The 22,285-nt window shown below is 30.0% G+C and overlaps 1 protein-coding gene across 1 annotated transcript; it reads left to right on the forward strand.

The window, feature by feature from the left end:
• The first annotated feature begins 11,550 nt into the window (after window positions 1–11,550).
• LOC114130230 (uncharacterized) lies at window positions 11,551–21,936 on the forward strand. Its single transcript, XM_027995157.2, has 5 exons — window positions 11,551–12,170; window positions 17,217–18,203; window positions 18,282–18,359; window positions 18,553–18,607; window positions 18,718–21,936. Exons 2-5 carry the CDS (start codon window positions 17,268–17,270, stop codon window positions 19,398–19,400), a joined length of 1,752 nt encoding a protein of 583 aa, XP_027850958.1. The 5' UTR covers window positions 11,551–12,170; window positions 17,217–17,267; the 3' UTR covers window positions 19,401–21,936.
• The last annotated feature ends 349 nt before the right edge of the window (window positions 21,937–22,285 follow it).

Here is a 22,285-nt window from a genome sequence, read left to right on the forward strand (position 1 = left end):
GTATATATGTAATAAACAAGTATATAATAATAAAATAATTATGAACTACAATATTAGTACATATAATTTGTCTGCAGTATTATAAGTCCTACAACCAGTAGGCAGTATGACCTATATAGTGAGAATTTATAAGTATAGAATTTTATTTTTTGTTAAAACTTGTTATAAGTTGTAATTAAAAACCAATAATTTTCAACCGAAGAAAATAATTTGTTCTCGTGCACTCGCTTGACTCTTTTATGTAATGCAAATGGTTCCACCCCGCTCTAAAGGTCATCATAAATAAGCGAGACCGGACAAAAGACGATAATTAGGCCCTGACCGGCACGTACACCATACATGCAATTTACAAGTCATTATTTTTAGACAAGGCAAAAACAAAAAAAAACCTTTATAATAAGTCGTTTGTAAGATTTTACTAAACAATGTCTTAACTAGATTATATACCAGTAATTGAGCATAAAAAAAAAATGAAAATACCCAATCGTCTGCAATATGTTAGGTATATAAATAGTTAAGTAATTTATGTTATTCGTCCATGATCAATGACGATGCCATTTTTATTAACAAACTGTAGATAGGTACAACATGTACTTCAATCAAACATTTTACTTAAAGCTTTCCTTAAGCCATGTTTGCTAATTCGATACAATAGTTTACAACAAATATTATAAAATAATATCATAGCAAATTTTTTAATTGTCTGCATGTATTATAAATTATAATTAAATATGTAATATTCTTGATAATAAAAATAAAAAATCAGGCAATTCGATATGCTGTATAATGATAGTTTAAGAGTTTAATTCAACATTGAGTAAATCATTTTAATGTATGTGATGAATTAAATGATAAATCATTGATTATCTCTATTTCCTATCATAAGAATATTTATAGATATATTTATAATACTATTAACGAAATAATACATTGAACACATTTTAGCAAAAACCATTGCAAAAAATATGAATCGTTATATTATTATATTATATGAATAACTTAGAATTAGTTCAGGTGTTCTTAAAATTGCATTGTTTATGGAAAATAATAATAAAAGTAAATATATTAATAGCGAAAAGTCCTTACAGACAACTAATGTTTTTGAATTATAACAATATAAATAAATTGGTTAAAAGTAAATTAATTTTTTATTTAAATATAGCTAGGTACCTATAATTTCATCAAAGTCAATTTTTTTATGTCTATATAAAAAAAATAATACTACTTAGTACTAATAATGGTTTAATCCATGATTAGAAATGTTTAGATACAAAGTTATATAAATATGTAATAATATTAATATTTCTGCAATTCTGACTGATTATTATTTAGTTCATGAATTGATATAGTTGAATAGATTTCGAGTAAGCACTTCAATATTTTTTTTGTGCAATGGAGTACGAAGTCGGTAAATCTATACGAAAAATATTTTTAAAAAATAGTTCAACATCGGTATCGTTTGAGTGAATCAAATAATTTTAATGTTATTCAATAATTTTCATAACACTCATGGTTCTTGGCATTTTTTTGCCATCATAACTCAATTCATAAGAATTACAAGGTAACAACTGATTATTTAATATTTTCATGATTACCTATTTTAATAGTCTGCGTAAGTACAATGCATTTTTGAAAACCGATCATGGAGGACAACGATATCTAATTAAGTATCGTTTCGACCTCGGAATAATTGTTATTTTGGTAAACACGGCTAATCTGTTTATTTGGCAATAATAAACGCACTCGGGGCGTGTAACAAACTAACAATATTATTGTCGTATATTGCTCGGCAATCGCCACCATACGTCCATATCTGCGTCTGGTCAAAGTCAACTTTCTACACGTTTGTCGTCGCGCGTTTTCGCGAAGCACGAGCGTCACGAAAAATTTGCTACACCTAACACAAAACAATCTGCAAATGTTAAACGAAAATGTGATATAAATAACAAACGGGCAACAGAGATAAGTGCCGACTACTGTGACATATATCGAAAATAATAATCGCGTTATCGATAGCCCACCCGTATTATCGAAAATCGCAACAGTTTTACTCGGTCATAATATTATATATTCTTATTATATTGTCGAACAACACGTGTGTCCGGCAGTTCGTAGGAGGTCCATGTGGCTGGTGCCCTTATTATACATTATATATTATATACTATTATATAAGATATTATTATAATACAATATTACAATATAGTGTATTAATCGTCTTCAACAAACCAAAATTGACCTGATAACGAATTCTTCGAAAATAGTTATTCATTCGTTGCAAACATAATGGTACAAATAATATGTTAAAAACATATTTTGTTGTTGAAACTGCGGTTATGCCGATATGTACAAATTAAACGATTCGAGGAAGATAAAGATTTCACTTGTGTTCAAGTAGTTTAGGGTAATAAAAGTTTAAATGACCGATTAAAAAACCTTTTTTTATTATCCCGATTATAATAGTTTAATTTAATTCTCATCCCTTCTCTTAAAAACTAACCCGAAGACATAGAAATTAAAACCAGTTTTAATCTTTCGGCCTAGAACCTTCTTAGACCAAATTGTACTAATTAAAAAATATAAGACTTTGTTACATACTATATTATCATCGAAGCATACGTATATTTTAGTATAAAATATTATACTCTTAACAACAATGACCAATATTATACATGATTGGTAATATATACATAGAAAAACACATTAAGTATTATCGTTGTTCAATTTTAGCAAATATAATAATGTAAACATTAGTCATAAAAATAAATGACACTACGACATTAGCTACAAATTAACTAATTTAAGATAAATCGTGTATTGCTAATATGTTCAAGGTTTACATACCATTAACACTATTTTGACGAAGTACAAAAATTATTCATTACTCAACCTGTATACTGATCGTATTTAGTGTACAAATCTATCATAACTCGTAAGAAAATATGTTTAAGTGTGGGTTATATTTTTAATCACAAATTATAAAATACAATTAATTTGGAACTTAAGTAAGTAAATGGTATTAATATAATCAAAACCCGAAGTACTCAGTACTAATTTCAAATGTTTATAAATAAAATGCATATCAGCAACAACCAAAATGACGTATCCTTGGCCAGTATTGAAAAAAACATTAAACTATTAAATAAAACAAACTATTTACTATAGTTTTAAAACTTGCGCAATTTTAAAAGCTATTATTTTAACATCTAATAGTTAAAATAGCAACCTGATACAGCCTTGGAAAATAATGTTAAAAATGTTAATTACCATCATAAACAACCTTAATATCTGAACTTCGCAATGTCTAATACTGGTTTTCCTAGACGATTTTGTTTATGTAAATAAAATGTTGATGAGTATAAATATAATATGTATATGAAAGTCTAACCAGTAATCACTATATAAATTAAACTATGATTGATTAACGTGATTTTTTTATTTATTATGTTTCTGTATTCTTTTGTAGTGTACTAATGCCTGTAAATTTTAATATGCAATCTGACAATATGGTGATTATTAATAAAACATTATATAATAATATGTACTTATATTATACAATGCTAAATAATAAAATATAAACTTTTAAAAAGCTTGAGTAGTTGTATATTTTTTTTCAATTTGTATTTATGCCATCAGCCATTAGAATATAAAGATCATTTGTGGTGTCATTTTTAAAGTACGTGCTGTGTAGGTACTTGTGTGTTGTGTGTAAACATTTTTTGACGAGGAATTTTATTTTGATCCAGATGAATTCTATAGATGGTCTGTTCCCCGTGCAAACTAAAATCTGAATGTAGATTATTTTTAAATGTTGTCCCAAAATAGTGGCTCCTCTACACGTTTAAAACATATACATATGTGAATATGTAATCCAAAAAAAACATCGTCGAACTTCTCGAGATACCAGTTTTTCTAAACGCACAATATTATTGTCCGAATGTATAAAAACAAGCAACAACATAAATTATAATATTATACTTGAACAATAAGTTTATAATAACCAGTTAAAGTTAAATCTATTCACTTTAAGTACGCAATAGTATAATAAATGATTAATAATAAGTGCATGCCATTATAGACAAATATTTAATAAATAATTACTATAAAAATAATAATGAATTTATTTAATTTGCTTAAATATGTCAATGTAAAGGTAAACGGATAAATTGATTATTATTACCTAAATATTTTTATTATTAGATTACGTTATAGTACAGTATGTCAGTATTATAGTTATTTCAACGATTTATAATATTTTATATGTTGTTCAGGTTGAATATTTATTTATTTTTTATTTGTATTTTATTCAAATTAAACTATAAACTGCAATATCTATTAACGTTTTTTATTCTAATGTGAAGGTAGGTGTCATGTCATATGTGTATGATTAGCTATTAGCAGAAGTGAATCGTAAATTTTTTATTGGTGTGGGAAGGAGGAATACCTTAATTTTTCCGTAATAATTTACATGTTTGTATTTAACTAGGTAAAATTTTGTAAAAGACATAAAACATAACGTAAACAAAGTATATGGAGGAGGATCTAACCTTAAACCATAAAACTGTACCTGTACGTTAGCCTATCCATGATGACAGTAGTATACAAATTAAAAAAATATATAGATATATTTGTACAGGTAAAAATCACATAAACCTAATCTAAATCGTAAATAGTAAACCAAAAGATAATTTTAATCGGCGATGGGCTGGACTGGCTGGAGCACATCAATCATACGAGTATTATTCACCATCACGGACTGCAGTGGCCCAACTTGGTTGTTTACCCCTACCCACTGTAAAAGAGTATAATATGGAAGAACTTTAAAATGTTTGCAATACGTATGTCTAACCACCACTTAAATTTAAACAAATTGGCGTATACGCCACTTAGCCTCCGTATAAGGTATATATTATGAGGTACGTATAGATGGTATGCAGCGGTTCAGCCAACGATTCGGTGTAAGTCTTTCCGGCCACCCACTCAACAACCCCCCCACCCCGACCACAAATCGCTGGTTATATTCACACGGAAATCGAAAAAACAAACCAACGAACTACGACGACGACGACGACGAGTGAGTGTTCGCGTCGTCCGCAAGTGTCACGATGCCGCCGCCGCCGCCGCGTCGGTATAGGGAAATCGTATCCGACGCGGCGCATATTGCGCGCTTTGCATGTATAATTATTATTATTGCCAGAGCCCACCGCGGCGGCGGCGTCGCCCGTGAAATACTTTTCTGAGGCGGCGGCGGGCGTGGGCGTGGGCACGAGGCGCGAAAAGTCAAAGAACTCGACGAGCGCGTGCGTTTGTTTTTCGCTTCGGCCTCTAAAAATAGCGCGGCCGGGGCGGTCGTTTCGCGGTGTGCGCACGGTGGAGCTCTCGTTCTCGTCGTCGTACGACTCGGCGGTGGCGACGGATCATAATAATAATAATATACCGCGTACACGTGGTGTTCTCCGCGGCGCGCCCGTGCAAAGAGCGTGTGGGCCTCGTCGCGCCGCCGGTGACCCCTACCGAATATTGTACGACGTATGTGCGCGTATTTTGTGTTATTGTTATTTTTAAAGCGGCGGCGTCGGCCCGTCCGCACAATTTCCGCATCTCCGACTCCGTAGCACTCTATTTCACTGTCCCTCTCTTTCTTTCGCTCGACGACACTTATAATATTATATATATATATATACCTGCTCGCGTACGATATTCATTATTCACAGGCTAGACCGCCGCCGCCGCCGCCGCCGCCCTCCAAGTCCACCGGCTGTTATATTATATTCCCGAATATTCGATTCATTATAGTATATTATCTCGAGAAGGGGTTCTCCACCAGAAATAAGTTTTTTCCTCCCTAGCGAGCTGTACGCGGTGTGTATTTATATACCTAAAGCCGTTAAAAAGCCTCGCGCGCCGCCCGAATCGGCGATGACTGATCGAGTGAGTTTTGCATGTAAACCTACCTAGGTTATTCCTCCCTCGGCAATAACCGCGCAAGGGGCACTTCAGCGAAGTCACAAATAAACAATACAGTCATGATAAATAACAATAATGTTATTGTATACGTACACGTTTAAATATTATTATTTATTATACCAACAATACGCGTAATATTTGCTATATACGGTCGCAAGACGGCCACCGGTAGGTAGTACCTCGATGGTTTGCCCGGCAGCGGTGTCGTGGTGTTCGCGACCGACTTCAAACGACGCCAACGCGTCTTGCACAGTTGCGCTTGCGTATTTCGCTATACCACGGTGGCCCACGCAAACACCTTTATCGCTATATAATGGTCTAATAGAAATGCCCAAGACACCCAACCTGGGTATCCAACCACCGCCCAAAAAAAGAGAAAAAAATCGTTGTGGTGAATGGTAGGGGGGAATCGACCTAATCGTTTCAGTAATAATAACAAATTATAACCATTAACCATATATTAATATGATATAAGGTATTTATATATAAGAGCTTAATAATAAAACCATATGTTCACGTTTATGTATGTAAATCCAATATTTAACTTAAATGTTTTGATCAGTTTTTAATGTTTTTGTAATCGATACGTTTTCGTACACTACCTGTAGTGTTGGTGCAGTACTGGTGTATACGGACGGCATAAACTCACTTCTCTACACTGAATTTATGAGATTCGAATGCATTCAAAAAAATTTTTTACTCCATTTTTCGAGATTAAAAGGTTTTTAATGAATTGAATAATTAGATATATGTATAGTCCTAATTACTACTAACTATTATATAAATAATGTTCAAACAAAATATATATGCCCGTGTTACGATGTTGGTTGCTTATAAAGTTATAACTTATAAGTATACATTATCGCTAGGATTCTGAAAATATAAATAATAGCAATAATAAGAACAGAAGATAATCTATATGACTACATCCATATCAAACCGGCAACTGAATGAAAACCGTGTATAATAACTAATAATATTAGTTGGTATTGTTCTAAATTCTAATTATAGATTACAAATATGTTTTGTTTTTTTTTAGAATACAATTTAAACGATAGAATGGTGGCATAATGTAGTTTCTAGGTCGGCTTAAAATAATTTGCAGTCCCAAAATTTAAAATACTGCAATTTGCGCCCACGATGATATGCGGGTGACATTTTCCCGTAAAATATTCTATAATTATTTGCAATTTTCAATTCTCAGATAGTTGTACACTTATAGTTATACAGATAATATAATTAAAAACATTTTGAGAATTAAAGACCAAACTATCGACAAAAATAACTTTTATTTTATATTTTTATGACTACATTTTGCCTTTAGAAGTACTTTTAATTCATTATTCTTTGATATGTAATAATAATAAGCAATAATATGACGTGTATATTGTATGTATGTATGTATATATAATGTGTGTGTGTGAGTGTGCATATAACCGTAGGTATACTGTGTGAATATTTCAAAATACATTTTTTGAGTATCAAATAATTCAAATTAATATTACGATAAATATCCATAGATAATCTTCTTCTACAAATGATTTATATATAATTTGCATAATAAAGGCTTCGAATGAATAATGGTTCCAAGAAAAATGATACAATTTTTATTTTAATATTTTAAGGTAGGTTCATACTATTGTCACCTATCATCATGAAAATGATTTTATCTTATATCCACAATTTTTTAGTAATAAATTATTGTATTCGACTTACGTACTCATATTAGTGATTACGCATAATAGCAAAACATATAATACAATAATTTATTAATTTAATGAGGATTAGATTGTTATATAATGAAACATTGTAATTAAATATTTACCTTACCTTGTAAATTCATTCTTCTGTTTCTTTCATAATTTGCCGAATTTATTTTTATTGTCATCTTGTTTATAAATAATTGCACGACCTATGCCTTCCGCGATGGATAATATATTAATGCCTTTATGTATACAAAAGTAAAATAATTGATTGACAAGATTTAAAATTGTATAACTATAAAGTACAATACAAATGTGTAAAACTAAACAAATATTAATATTTTAATACAAATATACACTATTGAAGAAAAGCATGCACTTTTAACTTTTATAAATATTTTAGTTAAAATATACGTCTTGTAATCGTGTGTGTTGTAATGTCATTTAAATTGTATTTAGGAAAACATATCTATTTTAAAAATATAAATATATACTTTAATCCCAAATCATTTTTGCAGAATAATCAAATACCTATGTTATAATAATAATAACTAATAATTAGTAATAACATTAATAACACAATACAATTTTGCATTCATTCAACGATTCTGGAAATTATTATACAAAAACATAATAATTATAAATTATATAGAAGGAAGATAAAATGAGAACAAATAGAATTTTAATATGGTACATTTAAAAATATATTTCTATTTTAATTTTGGATATTACATTCCTATATAATATTATAGTATATTCAATTAGTTCATAAAATAATTTTAACATTATTAAACGTTTATGAAAAAAAGTAGCATTATTTATAATATTTGATAACTATATTATGTAAAATACAACTATGTATATAACTAGAATACTAGTTTATAAAAGTTTAATATTATCAATGATAATTTATCATATTATTATTATGTACTATGTACATATAGGTAATTAAACTTATTACTTCTGTCTATTTTTTATAATATAGTCAGTGACACAAATTATAAATGGATTTTATGGTCGTTAAATTAAAAATTATTTTTTTATTAACTGTAACCAGTACCTATGTATATATATATATATATTACATACAATATTACAATTAATTTAAATTAAGTATTAAATCAATTGTTTAAAGAAAAGATCTGATTTCAATATGAAAAATATGGGTCAGCGCCTGCAAAAAAAAGGAAGAAGACTAGTAAAAAAAAGTCTAGTAAAACAATGCAGTGATCTTAAGGTACGGTTACACAGAACGCGATTTGCGATGCGAGCGATTTATTAGTAGCGATTTTTACGTTTTTGGTATGGCTACAAAGTGATTAATCGCGGGAAAACAAACTATTTTGATTTTAATTACGTTGTGGCCATGTCATACTTATTCTACACTTTTGATAAAATAGCAAATCGTGTTCAGTGGGACCGTACCTTTGAGATATAAATAACTCTATATTGCTGAAAATTGAAACGGGAAAAGTATTTAGCTATTTGAGTACAGACGTTTAACATTCAATAAAATTACCTGTGAGATAGACAATTAAATTCGGGGTCTTACTAAAAGATGTCAATAGAAACAGAAATAGTCACAATCGTGATAGTGTAAAGTAAACAATATTATGTATATATATTTTTCTTGGTGAAACTTAAATTCACATTCAAATTGGCATTCTTAATAAAAACTAAAAAAATTAAAGATTCATTATTATTTTATATTTATATTTTTAAGTGAGTTTTTGTTTTTGTTTTATATATATGAATACGATTCAAGTTTCAAATCGTTAAGTCTCTGTTTTCATTAACCTTGGATTTTAAAACTATGTTATTAGATCATCGGTTTTAGTATTTGTTGTAATAATCTAAAAGCATACGCAATTATACGTCGTCGCCGAGCAACGTAATGTAGACAATTATTTTCTACTTAGGACTGAATAGACAGTTTATGACGTTTATGTTAAAAAATAAGTTTTGAATTTTTCACCGCTAAATCGATTGACGTTGCTCGTTATGTCCGGGTATCTCCGGACTATAGATAAGCCTACGTATTCAGCAGTTTTTTTTTTTAATTCCTCGACCGCAAATCGCAATATGGTTCAAAACACCGTTATTGAAATATGTGAAATTGGCTATCCAAGCAGGATAATAACTGATAAACTGTAAAGACGTAATAACTGTGAAATCAAATAAACGATTTATTCTAGTTTGAACTCATTGCGATTTAATAATTGAATTTCAAAAAATTCTTGAATTCTATATAGCACTAAACGTGCTATACATAATACGTATAAATATACAACAAACGTACTCGCTAGAGTATTATAATTCTTGTTATTAACTTGTTCATTTACAATCCATCAAAATTATTCAAAATATATATTTTTTAATTTATTACTGATTAATTAATAACTGTTTTTATTTTTTTATATATTTCGTATTTCGCTATTGCAGTCTAAACACGAGTAGAGATACTAAATAATAGTTTTAGGTAATATATATTTTTGGAAAAAGTGGATCGAATCAAAAACATTTTTATAACAGTATATTATATTATATGTTATTGTTTACATTTTATAATTAATTTAAAAATTTGAACACCTAACATAATATTTATTTTTTGTAATGACCTTGAACTTGAACGTGTAAACATCGTGTTTTTAACAAAAGAAACGCTATTCGTGACAATTTTCATTGGTTTAATATAATTTTTAAAATTCAAAATCAATCACGGAAGTAATATCATAATATTTATTGTTATTTATTAAACGCATCCGAACGGACGGAGAATAAAACCGTAGAGTTCGAATAACGGGGAAAAATAAAAATCTCAAGTATTACAATTTATAATCGGGGTCTATTCGAAACTCACGTTCAGTCAGTCGGTGAATTAATAATAATCGTAATAATAGCGACAAAATCGTTCGTCAGACGTACTATCACGGGCGCGCACAAACGTACACGCGAGTTATAATAATAGACACTATATAATAACATTATAGAAACAATATTATTATTGTTATAACGACTATATTATAATGTCGATGTTAATAGTATCGTTAGAAACGGACGGATAAAATGTAGGTAGAGGTATCTGTGGAGAAAATCCGTCGAAAATCTGCCGGGAAAATACGGCGAACGATCGTCGGGTGTACACGCGTGTAAACAGAAAACATGTTATGCGTGTCGTTTTTCCTTTTCTTTTTCACTTCATTTTAGGCACCACTCCAGTTTGAATATTCAAATATCGTCGTACACAACACATACGCGTGACGACGACGACGACGACGACGACGAGAGAAAGACAGCGGATAGCCGGCGCGCGAGAGAGAGACGTAAACACATCGTACGCATACGCATACGGAAAGTCATAAAAAACAGGATACTCAAAACGCACACGTACACACACATGCACATGCACATGCGATACGCGTAAAACGCACACACGCACACACGCGTAAACGCATCCGCGTAGGACTTTTTCGGAGTAGGAGCGCACGCACACACACACACACACACACACACACACACACGCACACACACACACGCTCGTCGTCTGGAGAGAGATAACGTATGGTGAATATTGTACGTACACACAAGTTTAAAATAATAATATTATTATATACACATAACTATTACGACTATGCGACGACGGGTCGACTCTCTGTTGCCCGGCCCGGCGGTGGGGGTAGAAAAAAGTGCGTGAGTCGCGTGCGTGTGTGCGCGGGGCCGCCGCCGACCAACCCGTTTTTTCGGGAGAGAGAGTGCGTGTGTGTGTGTGTGTGCGAACGACGACGCGTACGGCGGCGGGGGGAGGAGAGAGAGAGAGTGTGCGCGCGCCCGGAGAGTTTGTGCGAGCGGGAGAGAGTGCACGTGAATGCGTGCGTATGCGTCGAGTGCGGCGGCGGCGGCGGCACATTATTATACGCGCGCGCGCTGCTCGCCGAAAGAGAGTTGCATTTATTCGGGCGCACCCTGTCGCCGGCGTTACAACCACCGCACACTGCACACGCACGTCGCTAGCACACACCAACACACGTCACGCACACCGACAGTCGGCCCGGAGTCGAAGACACGACCGATACACACGCGTACGGCCCCCGCCGCGAACGTCTTACGACTCTCTCTTTCTATCTTTCACCACTTTCGTCGTCGTCGTCGTCGTCGCCGTTTTTTTTTAATAAGCGTATTTTATTATGTTTTATTATTTATTTTAAAATATATTATATTATAGACAATTATCATTATTATTATTATTTAACTAGATAAAAATATATATTATTATTCTATCGAACACCTACGAAACGAAGAAGAAATAATAAGTTGTTCCAAATATTATATCGTAAAAGTTGTTTATTATTCGTTTGTTTGTTTTTTTTTTTTTTTTAAAAGTTTATCGTCGATTTTAATATATAATTCGTTTTCGTACCGAATTCGCGCCGAATCGTCTGCTCGGAAGTGTGCTGGATGGGAAATCTGTAGTGATCTTCTGGCTGACCCAGGAAATGCATCCCGGTACGTATTTACAAGTTCTAATTGGATTTTATTACACACTTTGTGTATTAATAAATCCTATAGTATAGTTAGTAGTTACGATTAATTTATAGTTTATATACCGTGCATGCGGGCCGTATAGCCACTTGACGGGGTTGGCGAAAGTGTTCCCCGCCAAATATTAATTATGGAAATCACTGAATACCGCGGGTTGCATTTACTTTATTCAAATTTTCGCTTATGCAAATAAACCGGTTAACCCTAATAATGTACCCTATACGGGTCACCGAAAAATTCTCGCGCGTTCCCATGTCCCGTATGAGAACCGTTTTTTACTTGCAGATGGTTTGTTATATTTTACATTGTCTCTCTAGACCAACGGTCTTGTAGACTACCGATCTTTGATATTAAAAACATAATACCTATAGTATCTAGTAATAAATTAGCGGTTATCAGTGATTTGACATTCGTGTATATTTATATGTATTATTACAGGGCCTGTAATTTCATACCACACTTATTTTTGCGTGTTCGTGAGCTTTTAAACAAATAATGATTTGGGTACTTTTGAAAAAATCTTCGTTTTCCATTATCTGTTTTCATTCATTAGTTATCGCTTTTTAATATAGGACTATCAGCGCAATCGGAAATCGCCTATCTGTCGAACGATATTCTATGTTTACTACCCTTACACCTGTCATCTGCACGACACCTGTTTGCTTTTATTAAGAAAGTTTTGCGAGTATTCAAAAAGTGGTTTGATTTTTGTTTTAATTTTGAGGACTTTATTTACTTTTTTATATGTATGTATACTTAATTAATTTTTTATGTTATAATATTATTTGTGTGCTGAGTAGTATCGGAAATATACAAAATAAAATATCATCCATAATGTAAAATAATAAAATATTACCAAGACACGTACATGATTAGGTTCCGGTGATGTACTTTTTGTATGAAATTGTCGGAAAGTAAATTATTTTTTGCGTTATTAGCGATATTCACTGGAAAAGGTGTGTTTCCAACCCCTCCGCACCTAATTTTTGACTGCCTCCTCATCTATGCTATCCTCGGTTAACCGTGCGCACTTCCTATTTCCCACCGATCGCGATGACGAGTACACAATTATATTATATATTATACTTGTTAGTTGCTTCTAATACAAAACTATTAATACGAATATAAAATAAAAAAAAATTATTTATCATAATAGGGCAAATAATAATTTTATATTTAAAATAATTACAATTCAAGTAATTTCCCGCCTATCATCAGTTGTGAATGATTGTTTGTTTGACGATAAACTATAAATTGGCGAAATTCAAACTCTACAATATTATAATTATCTGCTTTTACAAATAATTGATTTTTGACACACTAAGATAACGAAATGGCGATTATGAGCATGGTGGGTGTGGGTGTACTTTAATTTTTAGAAAGAATAAAATAATATTTTTTCAATGGCAATTATTTTAATGAAAAAAATATCGAAGGTCTACTTATTATATTTGTACGCGTTCTATAGTCCATTACTGTTTGTTTTTAGCGTGTTATGTTTATAGGTACGTAACATGTATGCCTATGGGCTGTGGCTATAAATAAGTAAAAACTAAAAACACGTCGCTTACTCTCTTCATTGCTTATAACTGCAACTTTATGTATTGTTTTTTTTGCAATAGCTTGATTGTTTTTCGTCATAAATAAATTAATATATAAATTATTTTTGTATCTATAATTCAAATTTGTTGTTATCTTAATCTATTTTCAATCGTCTCTAGGTATTTTCATTTCTTATATACATTTTTAGCATCCGTCGGAGAATGCTTCCTGTTTATTTGTTTATTTAGGATGCGTACCTTTACACATACCTTTAAGTTCTACATTTACAATTTACATTATCATATGTAGTCGCATTTAGAATAATATTCTTATATATTATATAATGTTAATAAAAGTTTTTGTTCATGAATAAATATTAAGAATAATATTGCATTATTAACAAAAAAAACAATGTAATAGCACCGGCCGTACTGAAAAATTAAATTTTATATACCATTATATTTTGCTTCACAAAAAAATGATTTTTATAATTATCTTACAATTCTTGAATTCAATTTTTTATACTGTAAAATAATTTTAGTATTATATTTATGAAATTGTCATTAGTCAATACAGCTAAATAATGTATGGATATTTTCTATTGTGTTGATGTTAAGAATCTTATACATTAATATTAAATTAAAGTATATTTTGATTTGTTTTAAGATTTAATTAGTAACAGTTTTATATGCAACCCGGGTTAAATATATAACATTGATTGATTTAATAATAATAATAATAATTCACTAACATTTAATGTATCATTCGTGTGATAAATAGGATAAATACTTAATCATGTTTAAAAAACAATAAAACACTATTGGTTCATAATTCTTATTAAATTTAAAGACAAATTACAATCAGGAACCATTTATTAAACTTTTATTTTATAGATAGTTAATAACGAGGATATTTCGTAATATTATTAGCAGTCGTGTATTTGAATATGGTCAAATGTGTATGTATACTTATAATATAATATATTATAGTAATGAGTGGATATTGTTTTGAGCGTTCAGTAAATTTTAGTGTTTATAGGTTGTAGACAGGCTTTTATAATTGATACTATTTAAATAATTTTTATTTCAATATTCTGAAACATCTTATGTAAATTAATATTAAATATGAATAAATACGTATAATATAATATGAAATTACCAATGAAAGTTTTTGGTTAATTTTCTTGAGAACACTTAGAAACGGGCTTAACTTAAAATTAAATGTTCCCTACTCAAGAATTGTTGTCGTGGCGGTTGAAAGTTTTCTGTTTACATTTGTCATCAATTAAATTACGGATCGATATTTACAAAACGTTTTGAGTATATAGGGATGACCATAAAAACTCATCGATTGACAAAGTTAACTAAAATGAAGCCAGCGGGATACTCGGTCGACGTGTCCACCTCCGCATGTCAAAACAGGAAATCTTTTATAAATGACAAATGAGATAATTTTTTGAAATAGGTGGTACGCCGCCCACCGTGGAGACAAAAGTAAAAATAATATAACGAGTCAACAAATAACAAATAAATATAATGTAATATAAAGTACCGTTTAATATTTGAATACACATCAAGTTTACACAAATGATTTATTTGATTATTATTATTTTTTGGCAAGGGTTTATGGTGTTTCCAGACAACGAGTGAGCAGGTAAAAATGGGAAAGACACCCTCTGTTTCGTCAGACCCACGTTCCAGACACGATTGTCGTGTTTCGCAATTTTTTTTTACACACACCGATGTCTACCTACTTAAACGTGAAAAATAGTTGCCACTGGTTGTGATGGGTGGGAGGGGTCCGTCTGGTCTGGCGGACTGTACCTAAAATACCGTGTCCCGTTCGAGGGTTGTTATGTCTGGGACCGATTCCGTATTCGCGATGCCGTTATTGTATAAAAAAACGTTTTGTTATTATGCGGGTGTGTGTATATACAGAGTGTTTCAATTGTTTATCGAATACATTTCATAAGTATAAACAAAAATACATAGTTGAATCATTATAACATCATACAAAAAGTATAATGCTCAATGTTGAAATAATATTATTAAATATTATAATTTATTATAATATAGAATATAGTTCTTTCGTTTGTGTACCCATTTTTCCATTTATTTACCAAATGTGTAATTTAATAATAATAAGTAGGATACTTATAACATTATATAATAGGTACATATACCATATTCATATAACCACAAGTATAATTTTGTTGATAAATTTATCAAATAAATAATACGTTAAACAATATTTCTTGTCAGTAACTAAATGATTACATTTTAATAAACAATAATATATTATTGTCTTTACATTTAGAAGATTCGTTAACACTATATATATATCTATTTACGAGTTGGTAATGTTAAATTGTTGAGTGGGAGTTAACGGTTGGAATTTGAAATATTACATGTACAAAATATAGAATTATCAAAAATGATGGTTTGTTTTTTGAAATTATATTATATTGTGAGAACATTCTGTAGACAATTGGGGTTGTCGTTATGTACGAACCGTAGATAGGGTAGACGAATGATGTTATGGTCTGTCGCTTATTCATTTTTTTTTTTCAAATGTCAAATGATGTTAACCAACACAGGTGTCTTTTCTTTTATAAAACTATTATAATAATGAATTGTGTATTCTGTTTTCTCTAGAAAGGGAGACACTTATTTATGTTTGAATTTAAAGTTTTTTTTTAAAACAAATCTTCAGTTTTTACTTATTTTGATTGAAATGTTGTCAATGAGCCGATTTTGTGTCTAAACAATCATAGTTGGTTACATACTCGTATTTTGTCTAGACGGTGTAATTTAATTTTAAATGCGTTTGTAATATAATTGAGTCACATTTTTGTAAAATAGCAATTATGATGTTTTTCCTATTTTTCAAAGGGTGAGGGGCGTTCATTTTTATTCAATCAAATATCAAATGATACATTTTTTTTTACCTAAATTGTATAACGTTTGACGTTAATGTTTAAGATATCAGAAAATCGCATCGTATAGAGTACACATTTTGACAAATATTACACACATTTTTACTTATTTACATTTATATTTCGTATTTTTGTCCATATGTTTTAACACTGAATTAGTGTAAATGGATACCCTTTTCAAACTGGTATGTGTTCCGGTGTCCAAGTATTTTTTTTTTACATTTATTACCTATTTTATTCTATTGCATACAGATTGAAAATATTCTTTCCCTTAATACTTATTTATACAAATAAAGTGTAAATAACTATAGGTAGTTTATATTCTCTTCATTACAGTATATCTATGTATAGTTAATTGCGTCATTGCGGTAATACGTTGTGTACTGAGGTTTCCGTAGTTAGTTTAATATTATTAAGTGAATGAACAATGTTAAATACTAGGTTTAGTGATTTTGATTAATAAATAATATATTGATAAAATATTAATAGTAGTTATACTTGGTCTAATTTGAAATTTTATTTTTATTTTTTAGATTTTTAAAAATTCAAATTGATGAACAGACATTAAATTCAATTTGATCAAAATGACTAACAACCATTTAAATACGATTTCTGGACAAGACCAACAGTATTGTTTGAGATGGAATAATCATCAGACAAATCTAACAAATGTATTTGTTCAATTATTTCAATCTGAAGAATTTACAGATACTACACTGTTTTGTGAGGGCGGTCCACCTGTTAAATGCCATAAAATGGTTTTGGCTGCGTGTTCATCATACTTTCAGTCAGTATTTGCTGAGGTACCTGGTAAACATTCTGCAGTTGTTTTGAAAGACGTTGGCCATTCTGAAATGAAAGCCATACTTGACTATATGTACAAAGGCGAAGTAAATATTGCTCATGATCAATTAGCTGCTTTGCTAAAGGTTGCTGAAATGCTTAAAGTCAAAGGACTCGTCCAAGACAATACATATCAACCACAGAGCGCAACCCCGACTGTTGACGAAGACCGTAACATAATAAGCACTTCATCTCCAAATCATGTATCACCAGATGGAAATACGAGTGCATCCAAAGATCTCGCCATCAATATTAATAATAATAATGAGCACAATGATTCACCCCCGCATAGTACGGGTATCACCCACCAATCGCCGTTCTATAACAAAAACTATTATGGAAAATCACCACCATTAACTGACCATAGACCTGGAAGAAGTAACGTTCCGATGTGGCCAATGCCTAACATGCAGATGTCTTCAACACCTGTGACAAATGCAATGTTTGGTGGTAGTTATGATGCTATGATTGCTGGTCATCCGGGAATGTCACCGTTGCGCCGCAAGAAATTATCTAGCATGTTGATGGGTCGAGATACACCTATATTAAGAACTGTACTTGGACAGGGACAAGCTGATTCCTCACAACAACTAGCTCCAATATTATATGGTTCTGAAGCAATGGAACATCATAGACCACAGTCTAATGGATCTGAACATAGCAGCCAATTTTCAAAGGTTAGTATCTATCTAATTTAATATTTTTTTTATACTTCAGAAAAAAAAACAAAATTTAATATGATTCGTTGGTTGCAGATTAAAATAGAAGGATCAGAACCTCATTCTCCATATCCTCCTGATATGTCAATGAATGATGATGAAGAAATTATAAGGGTAAATACAAAATATATTAATATATTAAATTATTATGCATATATATTAAACTGTTATAACTTAATATTATTTCTTAATTCTTGATCATTCAAATTATTTTTATTCCTTTTAGAATTTGAATTACCAAGAGTTGACACTCGACAATACACATACATGAATGATAATTAAAAATATTTTAATAATTTTTTTTTAGATGGGAAAAATGAATAATTCATCCTCACCTCAATCAATGTATGGCGATTCAAAAAGTAATTATATTGTTAATTTATTTTTATTTTTTAGCTTTACATAACTATTATGTATCATTTTACCGAAATTGTATACACATTATCATAAATTATGTTATTTCATTACATAGGTGGTATTGTAACTCCAGGAATTGCTACTTATGTTCCATCTCATAAGCCTGAGTGGAAAAGATACAAACAGTACACACGGCAAGATATTATGTCTGCTATAGATGCTGTTCGAACTGGCATGAGTGCATTACAAGCTTCTCGAAAATTTGGAGTTCCGTCTCGTACCCTCTATGATAAAGTGAAGAAACTTGGTATAACCACAAGCCGCCCATTTCGTAGATCAGGAGTCAATAATGGCAACCTTGGCTTTGCATATGGATTAGGTCAGGGTACTAGCAGTGTTATGTTCTCAGGACAAATGTCTGGAGCTGAAGATGAATCAGGCCATTCTACAGTCATGGAACATGCAACTGCTGGTTTCTTACACCATGCTCTTGGATTATCTGGAGTGCCTATAAAATCAGATCATGAAACTTCTAACAATGGACATTCACCTCGTTCAGACAGGATGGATGATGGAGGCTCACCGTGTAGCCCAGAACTGATTAAATATGCTGGACACAGAGAAGACACACGATCACCAACTCCAACTGACAATGATGACCAAGCACAAGATTTATCAGTATCTCGTAAATCTGAGTCATCAATGCAATCAACACCTACATCTAGAGTTATTATGGCGCCTATTAGTCAAACGCCTTCTGTACCCATGTTAGCCGCTGGTAATGACGATAGGGACTGAAATGGTGGTTTACACTGGATGGGCAGTATGTGCAATCCGAATTCAATAATTGAATTTAATTGAAACCTAATCTTAGTTCTAGGCTATTTAAAGTCACCTTTTTTAGCTTTAGTAATATCATTTAAGAATTTGGGTTAATGATAAAAAACGTACCAGGGTTAGTCGGTGCAGAGAAGGTTGTACAGTTAAATTGAAAATTTATACTTCAATATTCTCTTGGATTTAAATTATTTTAAAATGTTGACACTATAAAAAATATAAGTTTTTGTTTTTGGGTCAATCAAATTTGCAAATTTTGAGTATAACCTTGATTTAATTACGTACATTTTATTTACACTTTTAATTTTAATGTGAATTCCAAGTCTGAAAAAATTTAAATCAAAAACATTGTTTCAGGTAGCTAATTAAATGGTTGTTTTTTTACATCTAATATCAGGTAAAATTTTTATTAATGCCATTTAATCCCGACAACTGCTCAATTATCGTTATTTAAGAGTTCCTTGTATCAAAATATCTACCAAAAGTTGTAGGTACCGATTGTAAATAACTGACTACAATTAAAAATGCTTATCCACTCTATTTTCACTTAAATGATTCCCTCCATTTATTATTATTTTTATTAATATTCATGAAACAGATATCTCAAACCGCATAAGACTGCTACTTGTTAAAATATTATGTAGTTAAGTAGTAATAATATACATATATTATATTTTGTTTAGTTAATTTAAACCAAGGAGACTGTTTTTAATGTTAAATAATCTACACTGATACTTCTAAATAATGTACTAACTAATGTGTTCATGCAGTTCTATGTCATAATGTTACACAAACATTGTTAGAAGCTTTATTATACTCAATGCTCAGTGTATCAGAAATGAAAATGATGTGTTCATTAGTTTTAGCAAAACACTATTTTGGGGGCCAATATTATATTTGTATAATCCAGTTACATTTCACATAGTTAAATAATAAGACTGAGTAGCCTTAATTTTAAAAGAACTGATACACATTTTGACTGGTTTGATTTAAACATTCTCAGCTTTGTTCCTACTGAGTTTTATCAACTTCACTACAAATTGCAATAGTATATTATTTATGTAGGTCTACAGGAACAAAGGTGTGAATTCAAGACTGAGTTGGTTTTTTGTTAGAAAAAAGAAACATTTAACTTGAATAATTATATAATTTAAATTTTGGTCATCTGTTATTGTAATATAGTTAATTGAAAAAAAAAGTAGAAAATTCATGTTTGAATTTACTTGTCTGGGTAGGATGCAATTTAGACAAATTTGGACTTTGTCGAATTTTATTTATTTGACTTTATTTGTTCTACACAAATTAGTATATATCCTTAAAAATATAATTTTAATTAAAACACTAAAAAATAAATTACTAATTTTAAATGTATTTATATAGAACTACATGCCTTCATATTATTACAAAGTATTTAAAAATGTAATTTAAAAAATATAATTAAAAATGTATCTCATGTTTGCGACCTTTCATTGTACATTTTATTATATATTACTATATTGGTATTGAAGACTTATGTTTTTATTTATTTTTATTTAATAATTGTTTTGTTTTTGTTCGAGTTATTTTAACTTTGGGCTTCATTAAGGGTATTTATTGTAATGCTAATTAAAAGTTTAGATTTATATGACATGTTGTTAAAATTATATTTACTATTTATTTCTTTTTATTTTTGCAAGAATTGTTCAATTATTTTGGTAAATTGAAAAATTTATGTTTTGCGTTTTTGTTTATATCATAGGATTTTTACTATTTAGATTAAAATTTGTATAATGTTAATTAAAATTTTTGTATTTAATATTAAAAAAAATGATTTTTTATCTTTTGTAAATGGAAGTTAAACTGATATGTGCTTGAGATTAATACATTTATATTTGTGGAATTATAAGGTTTAAAAATAAATTATTTAAGAATATTATGTTTTTCATTTGTACTAAAAATACAATTGCAAATTTTAATTTTTGAATAAGTGTTCTATCATAAGTTATAATTTTTTAATAATATGTTTAAATAGTTTAAATAGTTAGACTTACTATGATGATAATTATAATACTATTATTATTTTGACTTAAAACTCAGTTATAATTTTTTAATCTTTTTTTGACTAATTTTTTTTTAGGAAAATTGTTTACTAGGTATAATAATAAAATTTATAAATTATATATTATATATTAATAATATTACTATTTTATCTCATTTATTAGACGTGCTTATTTTTTCTTACATTGTTTTGTTACATCATATACAAATTATTATCATGTATTAATTATTTATTTATTTTTTTTATTATAAGACTGAATATTGTTCTAAGTTTGTCTAACATAATTGATATAAATGTGTTTTCTTCTCTTAAAATCTTAAAAACATACGTATAGGATTTATCCTTTGTAACAATAACTAATATGTCGTAGTAAGTTAGGTTTAGTAGTAAATCTTCATAGTTATATACTTTATAATATCAGCTATTCATCTGATTAAAAAAAAACAATTTCTATAAAGAGCATGGCGTGTGTTTCATACTATCAATTATTATTATGTAGTTTAATAGTTATACATGACAAATGTATTTTATATTATATATACCTATATACATATAATGTAATAATACAGACTATTTATTTCCTATTTTTAAGATGTAGTTTCAATGGTAATATGGTTTACAATTAGCAACTTTTTTATTAGTACTCTATAATAATACGTTAGTATAATATGTGCAGTGTACACATTATGTACCTTTATATGATTCATTCAAATTGTAAGTGATGAACAGCTTCTCCTTACTAATGAAATATTTAAACTCAAACTTGATGGTATATTTTTAGTCATTTTAAAATTTTAAAATCATACGG

This window comes from Aphis gossypii, chromosome 1 (genome assembly GCF_020184175.1).
Source record: "Aphis gossypii isolate Hap1 chromosome 1, ASM2018417v2, whole genome shotgun sequence".
Classification (NCBI taxonomy): domain Eukaryota; kingdom Metazoa; phylum Arthropoda; class Insecta; order Hemiptera; family Aphididae; genus Aphis; species Aphis gossypii.

What these genes read in the sequence shown, in the direction of transcription:
- LOC114130230 (XM_027995157.2), top strand. Translation starts at nt 17,268, where the DNA reads ATGACTAACAACCATTTAAATACGATTTCTGGACAAGACCAACAGTAT. An exon ending in ATAGCAGCCAATTTTCAAAG is followed by an intron (nt 18,204 to 18,281) that starts GTTAGTATCTAT and finishes CGTTGGTTGCAG; the next exon opens with ATTAAAATAGAAGGATCAGA. An exon ending in AATGTATGGCGATTCAAAAA is followed by an intron (nt 18,608 to 18,717) that starts GTAATTATATTG and finishes TTCATTACATAG; the next exon opens with GTGGTATTGTAACTCCAGGA.